The sequence below is a fragment of the Vipera berus genome, assembly GCF_964194415.1.
Source record: "Vipera berus genome assembly, chromosome: Z".
NCBI classification, from domain to species: domain Eukaryota; kingdom Metazoa; phylum Chordata; class Lepidosauria; order Squamata; family Viperidae; genus Vipera; species Vipera berus.
This window is the reverse complement of record NC_138205.1, coordinates 97,483,117-97,499,526: the sequence shown is the minus strand read 5'-3', so window position 1 is coordinate 97,499,526 and position 16,410 is coordinate 97,483,117. Positions and strand designations below refer to the sequence as shown.

Below are 16,410 nucleotides of genomic sequence, written 5' to 3'. Positions count from 1 at the left end.
TTTATCAGAAATGGTTTGCCATTTCTTTCCTTCTTTCTAGGACTGGCCAATTTGGTCTAGTGGTTAAGGCATCAGGTTAGAAACTGGGACGCCAAGAGTTTTAGTCATGACTTGGGCATGAAGGTCACTTTCTCTCAGCCCTAGAAATGAGGCAATGGCAAACTGCTTCTGAAAAAAAGCTTACCAAGAAAACTGCAGGGACTTTGTCCATGCAGTCTCCAAGAATCGGACACAATTGTATAGAGGAGAATATACAGAGAAGGAAGTTTTTAATTCTTTGTTCCAGTGATTAGTCTTTTTTTTCTAAATTTAAAGAAAAAGAGTCATTAGCAAAATAGCAAAAAGAGTCAGTAGCAAAATATACTACTTCATAAAAAGCAAGCTTATTGTTTTTCCTTCATTTAAATGTTTTAAAATGTAGCCAAGCAGCTTTCAGAAAGCACAGTGACCAATATTTTTACATTGGTCCTATAGTCACATGAGGATTACAGATTCTATTCCTATTACATCAAAGGATGTAGAAAAGATCCTATTTACATTCAATCAAATATTCTCCTATAATGTGAAATTACTAACATTCCATATAAAGGAAGGTGATGCATATGCTTGTCAGGTAGAGATCTCTCCACACAAAAGTTCTTTCAATAATCAATAGTTCTTCCACTCACAAGATTGTTCACTGTTTGGTCAGAAATAGGAAAATGGTACAAATAACATGTCTTCAGACCAACTTTCTGTCAGGCTTGCTGTGTTTCAGCTAAACTTCCTCCTTTGCTTGTATTTATGCAGAATGCAGAAAGACTTTCACTGAAACTATCTGCTCATTCATTTCAACAAGACTTGTATCTCAAGATCTTATTCTCTAATACTCTACATAGTAAAATATATTTTTCATATTATTAAAGTGAAAATCCAGTTGGAACCTTTTGATATATCATTAAATATAAGAAATGGAAATTCTAAAAGTGTGACTGGATTAGTTACTTTTGCTACAGTGTATCTCAAGGAATATTGGAGAAAGTTATGCAGGTAATTCATAGATAGATATATTTAGTTATGCAAAAAAATGAAAGAATTGATGACACTGTAGTTGTTAGTATCCAGCTTTTCTTTCTTCAGTTTGACAGCTTCATAAGATTAAAGGTAAAGGTAAAGGTTCCCCCGCACGTGCGTGCTACTCGTTTCTGACTCTAGGGGCCGGTGCTCATCTCCGTTTCAAAGCCGAAGAGCCATCGCTTGTCCGAGGACGTCTCCGTGGTCATGTGGCCAGCATGACTAGACACCAAAGGTGCACGGAACACTGTTACCTTCCCACCGTAGTGGTCCCTATTTTTCTACTTGCATTTTTACGTGCTTTTGAACTGCTAGGTTGGCAGAAGCTGGAACGAGTAACAGGCGCTCACTCTATTATGTGTCACTCGGGATTCGACCCACCAAACTGCCGACCTTCTGATTGACAAGCTCAGCTTCCTAACCCACTGAGCCACTGCATCCCTTTTCATAAGATTAGGATATAAAATTTTCAGAATTCTCAACATGGTCGAGAATTAGGGCAGTATCTGAGTAAGTTTCATGATAGCTAGGAACTTTATTTTTTTTATTTCAAAAGAAAAATAGAAATCTGCATAAAGAAATAGTTCTATCTCCAATTAATTGTCCAACAATTCTTTATTCCAAAGGTTAGATTGTACAAATGCAAGCAAAGAACTATAACATATTAAATATATTACATTAAATAATGAAGAATAATTTTTTTATTAAAGTAAAATAATTGGATTATATTAATTCAATTTTGATTCGGTCTATATACTACCTCCTTAAGATTGTTGTTACTTTAAATTATTTCAACAATTTGAAATTTGTTTCAAGTTATTTGCCAATAACTTATTTAATTCTATACCTAAACAGAATTTGATTCGCTTTGAGTTTTAGCTGAAAAAACATTCAAAAAGGATTAGAAGAAATGCAAAGAAAAAGTTTGTAGGATGCAATTACAATACTTTCAAAATCTTGAAATCAGAAGTTCACTATACATCTGGCATTTTCTGCAAGAACTAAACAAAATCTCAGGGTAATAGTGCAATATACTTATATTAAATGGATGTGAAGTTGACATTTATTGAAAATAAATGACACTGAAAAAATGCAGACATTTATTTTCTGAGTGGCATATATGTTCTAGTTATGACTATTTTATTAGGATGTACAAAATGATTGATGCAACTGTAATCATTTTGTCTCATGGATTCATCCACTGCTGGGTGAAAGTTACTCAATATAACACAGAAAAGCTAATGCATATATTGATGGCTAGAAACATAAGTTGTTGTGTTCTTCCATCTACTTTTAGAAATATTTTTTATTCCCAAGGGAATACTGAATTCCTGAGTTCTACCCTTGCTGATTTAATCTTGAAGGACTAACCCTTTCTAATTATTCTGCAGATTGTCATATATTTTTTAAAAAAGTCTCTTGTTGATTTTGCCAACTATCAAGTCTATTACCTACTTTTTATTACTGGAGCACAACTTGGACTTCGACACTTTTATGTCATGCAAACATTTTATTATCTATTTTTCACTTCAACTTCTAATACTATTGAGATTCAACAGTAGTTAGCTTTCTTTTTCTACTATCAAAGTCTATTCAACTGTTAGGCAAATCTCTTTAAAGTAAAATATATGGCAGCAAAATGTTAGAAAGGATAGCTAAGTCCCATACAGTTTTTCTGGAGCATATTTAAGCTCTTCTGTTGTCTTCATGTATAACAATGAAGACTATCCAGAGAAGGAAGGAAAGAAGGAAGGAAGGAAGGAAGGAAGGAAGGAAGGAAGGAAGGAAGGAAGGAAGGAAGGAAGGAAGGAAGGAAGAGAAAGAAAGAAAGAAAGAAAGAAAGAAAGAAAGAAAGAAAGAAAGAAAGAAAGAAAGAAAGAAAGAAAGAAAGAAAGAAAGAAAGAAAACTTGTTAATTTACTTCACTTTTTTTCTGATGTGGTGAGAGAATCACCAAAAAATGTTCTTGGGGCCACTCTGAATCTTTTATTATCACTGATGTATGTTGGCACACATAAAGCAAAGTAATCTGACTGAAGTTGATATGAACCATAAACAAAGATTTTAAAGTTCCAAAATGCATCACAACATCCAAACAACTTTCATTTGCATCTGTGAACACTTTTACATTACGCACCTCAGGAAGTGAAACTCCTAAAGGGGGTAGAGTCTGTTGGAGAAAAACAGTTTCAGCTACAAGTTTAAAACCGTGAAAACATACAGAACTAATTAAAAACATTCCTGTAAAGGATTCTGAATATGCAGTCAATCTGTTGAACAAGTAAGCATTTCCAGTATGATTCTTCCATACATATTAAGTAATTACAGAATGATGCTATTTCTTTCTTGTTATTGTTGTATGTATTTATATAAAAACTATTTTTAACATAATGTGTAACTTAGGACAAAATTCAAAAAGATCATGAAAAGACCACTACATCATAAAAAAAATATCTACAAATGTCTGAAAAGAATCTGCATCTGGATTTTTGGAAAAATAAATCTAAAGACAATTTGGAGTTCAAGATATTTTATACAGACAGTGGCTCTAAATATTACCTACAAAAATTAGGATTAGGCTAATAATAGTTCGTTGTTGAGTAGCACCACTAGTTTACTTGGTGAAGACAGTACAATGATCATAAAATATATTATTTTTAAATGGAATTCGACATAAATAGTATTAGAATAACATGTTGTTCAAGTATTAAGGGACTAGACAGCAAATCAACTTATATATATCCCAGGTAATCAATCCTGCCTCATATCAAAGAACTATATTATTCAAGGAGAATATAAGTCCAAATACATTTACCAAAATCAAAGCATACCAATCAATTTGCTCAGCTTTATCCAAAAGGATTCCAACCACTCTTAGACAAATAGTTTCTAAAAAATAGCTCTAAGTTTCCATTCACTCATAAGATAACTTATATTGGTTGCTCTATCCCTTTTCCAAAAGTTCCAAAACAGAACAAGAATAGAGGCATCATGAATGCACACAAATTCATCATGATTTCTGTTAAAGTACTGTGAAAGAATGCATTCAGTTATATAAAATGAGCCATATACTGTATGTATTCATTAATAATCCTATTTATCTTAGGCCAATGTTCTGCTTTTAGTGTTGTTAGAATGTAATTCTGCTGCAATACAAAATATAGAATTAAAGTTTAGATATTGCCAGTCACCTTTGCTATAAGTGTTCCTTTTATGGATCCAATTAATTGGATCCAATGAACAATTTCAGAACTGAGTTATCATGTTCCCCCTTCCCATATACCATAATTAGAACATAATTACCCACAGGATATCAGAAAGATGTAAAACCTTTCTTCTAAGTGCATCCTCATTAGGAAACAAATCTCAATGTACTCTTATTTGATCTCTGTAAATTAATTAAAATGTTACAGATATAAAAGGTGGATAGCAATAAACTGGATCTGACATTATTAAAAAAATATCATTTGATATCTGCATGTGCAGTTTATATCTGAACATAATTTCACTTCAACCACAGGTATTATAGATACTGTATACATGATGTAAAATATGGTAAACTCTCTAACAGAAGCATAAAAATAAAATCAAACATAATGTAAGTAATCTACACAGTTTTACACCTTCACTATTGAAACACCATGCTGAAACATACTCTTAGGTGGCTGGGTATTCAAAATCATGGGACAGCAATGAGGAGACACACAATCTCCCCACATCAGACCCTCAGATTCTGCAGGATATATAGCCAGTCACATATTTTTGGCAATAGAAGGCATAATCTGACTGAAAAGATGTCTGGTACGAATTTGGTGTCAAACCATGCAGAGTTTAAAGTTGTAAGTATTACCTTGAACTGAAGCTAGTACACTTGAAGCGAAATCCAGTGCCCCTAAAGTCCAATGCATTTTTTAAAAAACTGTGTTGAACCTGAACACTTCATTAGTAGATAGGCTGCCACATTTTGAATAAGAAAATCATCTTCAAGCCCTGTATACACTATGTTACAATATTCTATGTATGAGGCATGGGTAACTGTTTCCTGGCAGATTTGACGAAAATGGATTGCAAATAACATATTCGCTTTAGCATGGATCATGAACCTGGGAGGACCTTGGATCTCATTCAAAAGAAAACTGGAAACCATGATCAAGCCAGATCTATCACTAGCAACTTTCTCTTGGTGGGATTAAACCAAGCTTTTTTTTTTAATCATCCAAGCTCTGTAGTCCTCAGACACCAGGTCAGGATTTCCACTGCATCCCTGGTCTGACTTGGAGTAACAAAATAGATGGGTATCCTGACCATATTGATAATATGTCATACAAAATTATTGACTTCTCTCAATGGCTTCAAAGAGATCCTAAGTAACATGGCCCCCTTGGGGGCTCATACTGGAGTAAAAATCATGTAACTGCTCTTTTCCTCAAACAAACTGACTGGAACTGTCTGTCTAGGAGAGAACAGTGACACTGTAATTCATAGCCTCAAACTGTAACCCTTGCTGCCAGTCTGAAGGAGATATAGTTTAACTAGAACCTACCTCAATTTTGACCCAAAGGCATGTTTGTATCGCTACCACCACAAAATTAAAATTAGGTAGGGCATGGACCAGGGGTATAGATAGATTAATTCTATTTACATCCTTGGTCTCCAGAACTTTAAAACAAAAAATGATCCTGATCTTACTTCAAGTGGGTCAAGCGAAAGATTTTATCTGCAAAATAACTCACACATATATGACAGTATCATATAGAAGAAATCTTCATTCCATTTACTGAGTAGGGAGTGGGTATCTGAAATGAGCCCCTAGATATGAATTGGCAAGTGTAGAGAGAATAGAGGAGTAAGAATATTTTATCATGTTTATCACCACAGTATATTTTCAAATATGGTTATCCATCTGTGACTGATGGAATTCACACTTCAATTTTCTTTACCATCACGCTAGTTTCTCTTTACTCATTTCATGTCCTGCAACAATTCAGAACACAAGGAATTTCTTTTGAAATTATGGTGCTATAACATTATGCACAACATCAGACCTATTAGAAAGATGCTGTTTGACCAGAAATGTGTAAGGCAAATGGAATGTCTGCAAACCATACTCAGGGATTCAAATATCACTTAGAGTGAACAGGAGCATCAAGATGGATCCTAGTCTGGAGCTTAAAACAGAGGCAAACACTACAGATTTAATGAAGCAGTTGAGACAATAGTAAAGAAGTAAGCTAAAGATCAGGAGTTCAAGGAAGAGGCTAGAATAATGTTTAGGACTTATATACTGAAACCTTGTAGGCTTCACACATGGAAGACTACAATACATGTTCCACAATATTTTTTTTTTAATCAAGATTTTGTTTTATGCAAAAGACTGCACTTGAACTCAGCTGATTAACGCTTAATGGAATGTAAGTTTGTCAGGAAAAAGAATATGACTCTAAACAAGTCTTTAATGTCAAAGAGTCCAGGATTGAATCCTTGCACTTCTGCAGTAATACTGCATTATCCTGCCATCATTGTGGAGCAATTGTTTGATCTACAGGTATGGAACAGGTTGTTGGAAATGATGTTGCCTCTGTCCCTGGTCATATCTTCTTTTTTCTTTTCCTTTCCTTTCCTTTCCTTTCTTTTTCCTTTCTTTTTTTTTGACTCTATGGTTTTCTTCTGTAATATAAAAAGGTTTCCCCCTTTTCCTCTGAAGAAGATTCCTCAAAGAGCTTTGACAGGAACCCATTTAATGATAACATCATTACCTGTGTCAGATGACATCCGGTTACTTTGCAAAGAGGAGGTGTAGTGAATGTTCCACTAGTTATTATGAATTAGTCTAGGAGTAACATCACTTTTCTATTTTTTACAGTTCTTTTTGTAACATTTTCCTTAGTATTTGCACCATTATTTGCTGGTTTCACTAGCTATATGGTTCAGCAGAGCACTGTTATATCTGTGAACTGAAGTAATTTATGCTACAGTATGTAACATAACCAAATTGGTTATATAATCTACACACAATACATCTTGAATATGAAGGATCAAGACCATACACAGCAACAATGCATAATATATATTTCTTGTACTTTAAAAAACCCATAAAATTTTAAAATCTTCATACTTAAAATGAGCACATTTTAACTGTTCACTGTTCACTTAAATATATGTGACAGAAAACAAAAAAGCTAGTTTGATATTCCACAGTGAGGTTAAAAACCTGGCAAGTGTATATTATGCAGCTTTGCTCATTTATTCAAAATTTCATATTTCCATTTGGTGAAGACATGTTTTCTAATGTTAAGCATTATATACTATTGCTAAATAATATGCTATTCCAAAAATACAGAATAATTTATCACATAATTAAGACTGGTTTGTGCTCCCAAAAGAATCCTGTCTTTGGAATAAATTCCTATTAGTTTTAATGCCAAGCACTATTCAAAGGCATCTTAATTCTGAATTCCATATGGAAGGAGATACCATACTATAAGCTTCATAGAATATATTTGGTTATAGTTGTTTAGGCAATTGAATTCTATGCAACTGAGATAAGTGACTTATCAATATCTCCAATTAAGTAGTCCATCAGACTTCAATTAATTATTTTAGGATAGCAGCATAACCTGATAGATGGATACAGAATCTTAGTAAATTCATTTATCTCTCAGTGGTTACCATTCTTAAATCAAATTTGTTGCCATGCTGTACTCAGAATACCTGTGCTCTTATATTGGCAGAGATTCTGGCTGTGATTGGATTACATTAGTTTAAGCAAGAGAGCCCTAAGGTGCTTTTTCAAGAGGCAACTGGACTTTCTTTGTTTTTCCTTGAAGACATTTTGCTTCTCATCCAAAGAGCTTCAGTTTTTATTTGCCCATTTAAAGCAAGCTTCTAAATCTAATCCCATAGACTTAGGTTTATACTTCTACAAATTATATTTACAATAGTCCTCTACTTACAACAGATTGTTTAATGACTATTCAATGTTACAATGGCACTGGAAAAGTAATTTATGACCATTTTTCACAGTAATGACCATTGCAGCATCCTCTGTAGTCACATGATCAAAATTCAGAAAGTTGGCAACTATTTATGACAGTTGCAGTGTTCCAGGGTCATGTGAACAACTTTTGTAACCTTTTTACAAGCAAAATCAATGGGCAAGCCAGATTCACTTAGCAATCATGTTACTAATTTAACAACTGCAGTGATTCACCTAACAACTACAGCAAAAAAAGTCATAAAATGGGGCAAAACCTAATTAACAAATGTCTCACTTAGCAGCAGAAATTTGAGGCTCAATTGTGGTTGTAAATCGAGGATTATCTATACTTTATCCATGGATTTATACTAATTACATTGACATGACTTAAGTGTAACAGTATAAAGTGTCATTTACAAAATGCAAAAGGATTTATATTTCGTTGCAGGCCAAGCAACTATAGCCATCAACTTGCTGTGTTTTTTATGGTGATTTGTGTAAGTCTTGATTTAAAGATTTAAGATTAAATCCTAGTATCATCTCTCTTTGTGTATTCTGATATGGAAAAACCTTTATAGCATTGATCACAACATACATTGCACTGAATATTTTGTAGAGAGTGAAATTTATTGTTTTAAATAGCAACATAAAGGACGTAATGTGGATAAGTTGCTTGCTGCAAAGACAATGTCATTATTCTAGATTGACCCTGGTTGAAATCTGAGTCCCTAGTATTAATGCCAACTCCAAACAAAATAAAATTCTAGAAATTTAGATATTTTGGGAAGCTGGTTCCATAAATGACAAAAGATAAATATTTTGCTTTTAAAATGGCTGGTAAATTTAAGTAGTGAAAGCACAGAAGTCTTTATTTTTACAGAGCAGACATTCTTTTTTTTGCTTTTATGAAAACATATATTTAAACAAAAAAATACATATAAAAACAAGACATAACATAAACAATACAATCAACAAAAATACAAAAAGAATACTTAACTTCCATTATTCTTAATCTTTCTAATCATTTTCAGGTGACTTCCTCAAGTCCCCCCTATCTGCGTTTCATCGTAAATCATCATTAGCAATTTCTATTTCATAATTTTAAATCATATTTAATATCTATATTTAATTTCTTACCATTTAACAATCATTCTTTCATATTATCCTTAATACTAAACATTAAACTCTAAAACTGCAACCTATAAGCACTTCCAAGTCCATTTCAAACTAATTAATATGACAATATTTCTTCAAATAGTCCTTGAATTTCTTCCAATCTTCTTCCACCGACTCTTCTCCCTGGTGACGGATTTTCCCGGTCAGCTCAGCGAGTTCCATATAGTCCATCATTTTCATCTGCCATTCTTCCACCGTTGGTATTTCTTGTGTCTTCCAATTCTTGGCTATCAAAATTCTCACCGCTGTTGTGGCATACAGAAAGAAAGTAACATCTTTTTTGGGAATTTCTTTTCCAACTATACCCAATAAGAAGGCTTCTGGTTTCTTAATAAATGTGTTTTTCAACACTTTCTTTAATTCATTATAAATCTTTTCCCAGAAGTCTTTTACTATGGGGCAAGTCCACCACATGTGGTAAAAGGTTCCTTCTACAGCTTTACATTTCCAGCATTTATTATCATGTGTATGATAAATTTTTGCAAGTTTAACCGGTGTTACATACCACCTATACATCATCTTCATCATATTTTCTTTCAAAACATTACATGCTGTAAACTTTATACTCTTTTTCCACATCCTCTCCCAGTCCTCCATCATAATGTTGTGCCCCACATCATTAGCCCAATCAATCATCACTGATTTCACTTGTTCATCTTCCGTGTGCCACTCCAGCAATAAATTATACATTTTGGAAAGATTCTTTGATTTTGTATCTAACAATAACATTTCCAATTTGGATTTCTCTATTTGAAAACCTATTTTTTATCCATTTTATACACTTCAATCATTTGGTAATATTGAAACCAATCATCCACATTATCTTTCATCTGCTCATATATTTTTATCTTAAATTGGTCTCCTTCTTGTACCAATATATCCTTATATTTCAGCCACTTGGTTTCCATATTTGACCTTTTCTGGGTCTTAGCCTCTAGTGGCGAAATCCACTGGATGTTTTACTTTCTAACAGGTCTTTATGTCTCATCCACACATTAATCAATGACTTTCTAATTATATGATTTTTAAAGCCTTTGTGGACCTTTATCTTATCATACCATAAATATGCATGCCATCCAAATACATTGTCAAAACCTTCCAAATCTAATACATCTGTATTCTCTAACACAAACCAATCTCTCAACCAGCAAAAAGCAGCAGCTTCAAAATAAAGTTTCAAATCTGGCAGGGAAAAGCCCCCTCTATCTTTTGAATCTGTTAATAGCTTGAGCTTAATTCTAGGTTTTTTCCCCTGCCAGATAAATTTCGATAATACCTTTTGCCATTCTTTAAAACAATTCAACTTTTCAATGATTGGAAGTACTTGAAATAGAAACAACGTTTTTGGCAATACATTCATCTTAACAACTGAAATTCGGCCCATCAAAGACAATTTCAAATTTGTCCAAATATCCAGATCTCTCTTAATTTCATTCCACATTTTATCGTAATTATCTTTATACAAATTCAATTTTTTTGCCGTCATATTTACACCCAGATACTTCACCTTTTTTTACAAACATCAAACCAGTGGCTTCCTATAACTTATTTTTCCCCTAATGTCAGATTTTTCCCTAAGACTTTGGTTTTACTCTTATTCAATTTAAAACCTGCAACATGTCCGGACTCTTGTATTATTTCCAGTGCTTTAATTGCACTGGTTTCTGGATCTTGTAATGTTAACACCAAATCATCAGCAAAGGCTTTTAACTTATATTGTTTCGAACCCACTACAATCCCTTTCACACCTTCCTCTTTCCTTATCATATTCAGCAAGACTTCCAGAACCGTAATAAATAACAGAGGGGAAAGTGGGCACCCTTGCCTGGTACCCTTTTCAATTCTAATTTCCTCTGACACCACATTATTAACTATAATTTTTGCTTTTTGCTCAAAATAGATTGCATTAAACCATTCATAAAACTCTGCCCAACCTCCATATTTTCAAAATTCTTCTTCATAAAACTCCAAGAAATGTTGTCAAAAGCCTTCTCCGCATCAATAAACATTAACATAGCCTTAAAGTTCTTTTTGGTCTCTAACCTTTCCAAAATATCTACTATATTCCTAATATTATCCTTCATATGTCTCCTAGGTAAAAAACCTGCTTGATCATGATGAATAAGATCTTCAAGGACCTTCTTCAATCTTGTAGCCTATTTGCAAAGATTTTGCAATCCACATTTAACAAGGAGATTGGGCGGTAATTCTTTACTTGAGCTCTGTCTGTTTCTGGTTTAGGTATCAGTGTAATAAATGCTTCTCTCCAGGTCTCGGGCGCCTTGACACCCTCTAGTAATTCATTGCATACTTCGATCAGTGGCTGAATCAGCCAGTCTTTCAATGTCTTATAGTATTTTGCTGTCAATCAGTCAGGTCCTGGTGCCTTGCCAATTTTCATTTGATTAATTGCTGCCTCCAATTCTTGTCTTGTAATCCAGTAATTGAGTAGGGTCCTTTTCTCTTCAGGAATTTTCTGCCATCCATATTTGTCCAATAACTGTTCTGTTTTAATTAAGTCCTCTTTTTCTTTCTTGTATAGCTGCTTATAATATTTCTGAAAACATTTCCTAATTTCTGCAGGGTTCTCAATAGTCTTTTCCTCTTGCATTATCATAGTTATTGTACTTTGTTTCTGTCTCTTTTTCAACTGCCAAGCTAGTAACTTGCCACATTTATTTGCCGATTCAAAAGACCTTTGCTTCATCATTTTTATTTTCCATTCAATTTCTTGATTAATTATCTGAGAGAATTGTGATTGAAAGGCCTTTATTTCTTTTTGAACCTGTTGATTCTTTGGATTATTCCTCAATTTTTTATCTTTCTCTTTCAATTGGTTCAAGATGATATCTTTCTTTTCATTTTGGGCCTTCTTCCTTATTACATTCTGTTGAATCAAAAAACCTCTCATAACCGCCTTACTTGCATCCCAAATGACCCTTTTTTCTACCTCTGTGTTCAAATTTATCTCAAAATAATCTCTTATGGTCTTTTGGGCCTTCTCAACAATCTGTTCACTTCTCAGCAAGGCATCATTCATTCTCTGTCTAAGCGAACCCTGTAGAAACAGTTTTAATTCCAGCAGCACAGCATTATGGTCAGAACAAGTCTTTGGGCAAATCTCTGATTTGTTTATTCTCAGGGCCAAATCTCTTGCTGTCCATATATAATCGAGGCAGGAACACGATTTATTTGCATCAGAGAAAAACGTAAAGTCTTTCTCCAATGGATTTTTCAATCTCCAAGTATCAATCATATCAAAATTATCCATCATTTCAAAGAAAGTCTTTGGTAGTCTTCCATCATTAGAAATCTTCTGTCTTTGTGATCTATCCATCAATGTGGAGACTACTCCATTCAAGTCTCCCATCAAGATTATCTTATAATCCATATAATCCAAAAGTACATCGTGTATCTTCTTGTAAAACTGCCTTACCTTCATTTGGTGTGTAAATTCCAAGCATCAGCAACTTATTGCCTTGGGCTGTTACTTCAACTGCAACATATCTTCCCTCCTCATCTTTAAACAATAATTTTGCTTCTAATTTCTCTTTAACATAAATCACTACTACTCGCTTCTTAACTTTATCTGCCTAAATAAATTCTTGACCTAATCTTTTATTTTGCAAAATTTTTCTATGAGTTCTCATCACATGTGTTTCTTGTAGGCATATCACATCCAAATTCTGTTTTTGCAACACGTGATAGATTTGATTTCTTTTAGGTTTCGAATTTAAACCATTCACATTCCATGATAAGATTCTTAGTGGCATATTGTTTTACTCTACTGCTCTTGGCTTAGCTCCTGCCCCGGCTCCTAGCGGCCCTACGTCAAAAAGAGGTGGTAATTCCAGTTGTGGGCCAGGTCTTGCTCCTGCTTCCGATTCAAGATCTTTTACGTTCTTCTCCAGAAATCTTTCCTTCTCTCCCAATGTTCGAATTCGAATCTTCTTCTGTTGGTATTTAAAATATAATCCTTCGAGGAATTCCCAATGGAAGTAGATCCCTTTCTTTCTTAAGGCACTAACCAAATCTGTATAATTGCTTCTTAAATCCAAGAAGAATTTTGGGATATCCTTAAAAAGGACCACCTGTTGCTCTTGGACTTTCAAATTCTTTTGATAGTGAAGGCCCAAAATTTTATCTCTTTGTTCTTTAGTTTGAAAAACCACCATACAATCACTTATACATTTTGAATCTCTCTTCTTTGGATTCGCTCCAGATCTATAGGCCTTCACTATTATTGTTTACAATTCTTCTTTTGTCAAATCCCACGATGCTTCAAATTCCTGGATTATTGTTGCCTTTAAGTTAACTTGTTCTATCTTGGGAAATCCTCGAATTCTTAAGTTCATTTCCCTCTCCTTCATCTGCAGGAAAGCAATTGCTACCTGAGCTTGGTACTGTTGTCTTTCCAAATCCTGGACACGTCCTGTTTCCAGCTGAGTAACTCTTGTATCCACTTCTGAAACTTCTGTCTTGACCTGTTGAATTTCCTTATTTAGGAAGCCAATTTCCTTTTTTATCTCTTTAAATTCCTCTGTATGTTTATCCTGTGTCTCTTGCAATCTGTCCTGCCCCTCCTTTAATGTATTTAACATTTTGAGCACTTCATCTTCAAAGGTTGGGGAGACTGAAAGTTTCCTTCTTGTTTTTGGTGCAGTTGTAGCCTCCGCAGCCACAACAAACTAAAGGCTCAACAGTTTGAAATGTCAAAGTCACTATTTTCTCACTACCAGTCAACCAGTTGCAACAGCCAGAGCACCAGTTCCACTCAAACAGGCAGTTTTACCAGTCTTTTTTTTAAAGAAGTAATTTATGTTACAAAGCCGATGAGAAAGTCGATATGTAGCAAGTCTGATCCTTAAAGGCTCGATTGCAACAGTTTAGACCGTCACAGTAACATCAAAGGTTCCAATAGGAAACGAGGATCACAGACTTCCAGTGTCTTTATTACAACACAATGGAGTCCGCTGTCTGACCCGGTCTCCCTCCCAGGGAGAGAGTCGGCTTAACTTTTATTTATTTTGACAGCTTTTGCAGGGGCTTTAAGTCTAAAGAGTCTTCCCCCCCTCACTCTGCTTCAGGGGAGTTTGTTTTTTTAAACAGAAACTTGGAGGTTTTAAAAGCTCAAGAGTCTTTTTACAGCTGCAGCTGTCAGGCAATTGCTTTCAGTTTTGCAGCAGCGGAAAGGGACCGACTTCCGTTTTTAGCTTCCCTTCCGCAATCCAAATCAAGTCCAAATTTTGTTTTTAAGATTCTTCTACTCACGGTATTCAACTGTCCAAATTCTCTTAATTTCTGACGGAGAAATTGGTCGCTCCACATCCTTCGGAACTTGCAGCTTCGCGCGCTGAAGATAGCAAAGAAGATTCACAGCACCACGTCTCCCACCCCGTTCGCTTTCGGCAGCCCTTACTAGGGTCTACCGGGGAGCAGGGGAAATGTCTAGGGTGCCCGCCAAATCCCACGTCCTCAAAACGCTCGATCTGAGGTTTTTTCGGGTGCCCGCAGCGCTGTTGCGGTGCCCCCTCCTCCAACATGCAAGAGATTTCCGGAGCAGGGAACTCTCCCGTCTGACAGGAATGGCAACCAACCGGAAGTCCTCTCGAGCAGACATTCTTTTTGTGGGTTTTCATTATACATTTGTTACTGCTTTGTTTTGATATTTAATGACCATAATGAGCAAAATTCTGTCATCCAGATATGGCCCCATCACAAAAACAGACAAGACTATTTTATTGAATGTCTTACTTTTGTTTCCTTTTGGGAAAGAGTTACTTGACTTGCAAAAAAAACAAATGCCTCTAATTCTCAATATTTGATTAATTTTGATAGAATAGTCAGAAGAGCATTTAGGGACTAAGTCATAGCATTTGAAAGGCTACTATGACAGTGATGTATGAAAAGAACATTAATTTATTTTTCATATGTTGTAATTTCCACTGCTGGTGAATCACTATTTTGTTAATATTTATCTATTACTAGTAAAACTGTATGGTGTAGTTTTCATCAATCTTCACAAATCAATTCTGGTTTATACAGATTTAAATGCAACATGATATGTTAGAATGTACAAGAAAGAGCTTACCAGTACTACTGGACAGATTGAGGTGGGAGGTAGAATGTGATCCTTTAGAATGCCACAATCACATTCTGGCTTTAGATGTGAAGCACACTTATTAAGTAGCTGTAACAAAAAAAAGAGATAAAAATATCACTATGGATTAAACATTAATGAATTTAAATATGGCTAAAACAAGATTAGAATGAATTGCATTTCAACAATCAACAATCAAACAAATGCAACAATCACAGAAATTTCTGTTTTATTTTTATAATTATAATATAACTGATAAAGGAAGAAGGTTTTAAAGTTGGCTTCTTTAAAGGCATTGTTGATAAACAGTTGATGACATAACACTAAAAGAGTTACATCCTATTCTGTTTTCCTATATTTTCTATATCATTTGTTGGAGTGTATGTATCTCTGCATAAAGAAATAAAGAAGCTGTAGGCAACTTGCATAGGGTAAGTTCATTTAACACAAGGACAAATCTATGAGATACATTGGGATGAGAGAAAACAAAGTGACTAGTGAGTTTTTATGGCTAAGAGACACCTATTCTTATCCTATCATGCTAATCTCTGGTTAGCTGGTTGTGATGATTAAAGCAAAGGACTTTTTATCTATTGTAACAAACTTTAAAAAAAGCTGCTACTCAAACAGAATCCACATGCCTTTTATAAGAGCAATAGTACTTATATACTGCTCCACAGTCTTTTACAGCAGTCGTTGAGCAGTATACAAATGTCAGCATATTGTTCCCAACAATCTGGGTACTCATTTTACCAACCTTAGAAGGTTGAAAGGGTGGCGCCAAAAAAATAATAATCCCCTTGCATTCTAGTAATTGCTTTCGAGATAAGAATTTGAGCTTTTTCTCAATAACAGTTATTTTTGTAACTGTTGTTGCTGTTGCTGCTGATGGTAACATGTTAGAAGTAATATTTTGTTTTACGTGTATAGCTAATGCTATAACCCTTGTGAATAAATAACTCACAGACGGAATGAGATTGCTGCCAGTCCCACATTTTTCATTAGCCAACTGGATAAAATATTGTGTACACAAACATTGTTACACATACACAGATATACAGAGAAAGGAGGGAGGAAACAGCATTTATAGATCTTCTGGATATGCA

At 34.5% G+C, this 16,410-nt stretch overlaps 1 protein-coding gene across 1 annotated transcript in view; it reads right to left on the bottom strand.

Moving 5' to 3' along the window:
* The window catches only part of DGKB (diacylglycerol kinase beta), a gene marked incomplete at both ends in the record, with an annotated part of 346,918 nt that overhangs the window by 272,390 nt on the left and 58,118 nt on the right, over positions 1-16,410 (bottom strand). Inside the window, 2 exon segments of the mRNA XM_081346260.1 lie at positions 3,190-3,222; positions 15,296-15,394. Coding sequence (XP_081202386.1) covers positions 3,190-3,222; positions 15,296-15,394 — 132 coding nt within the window.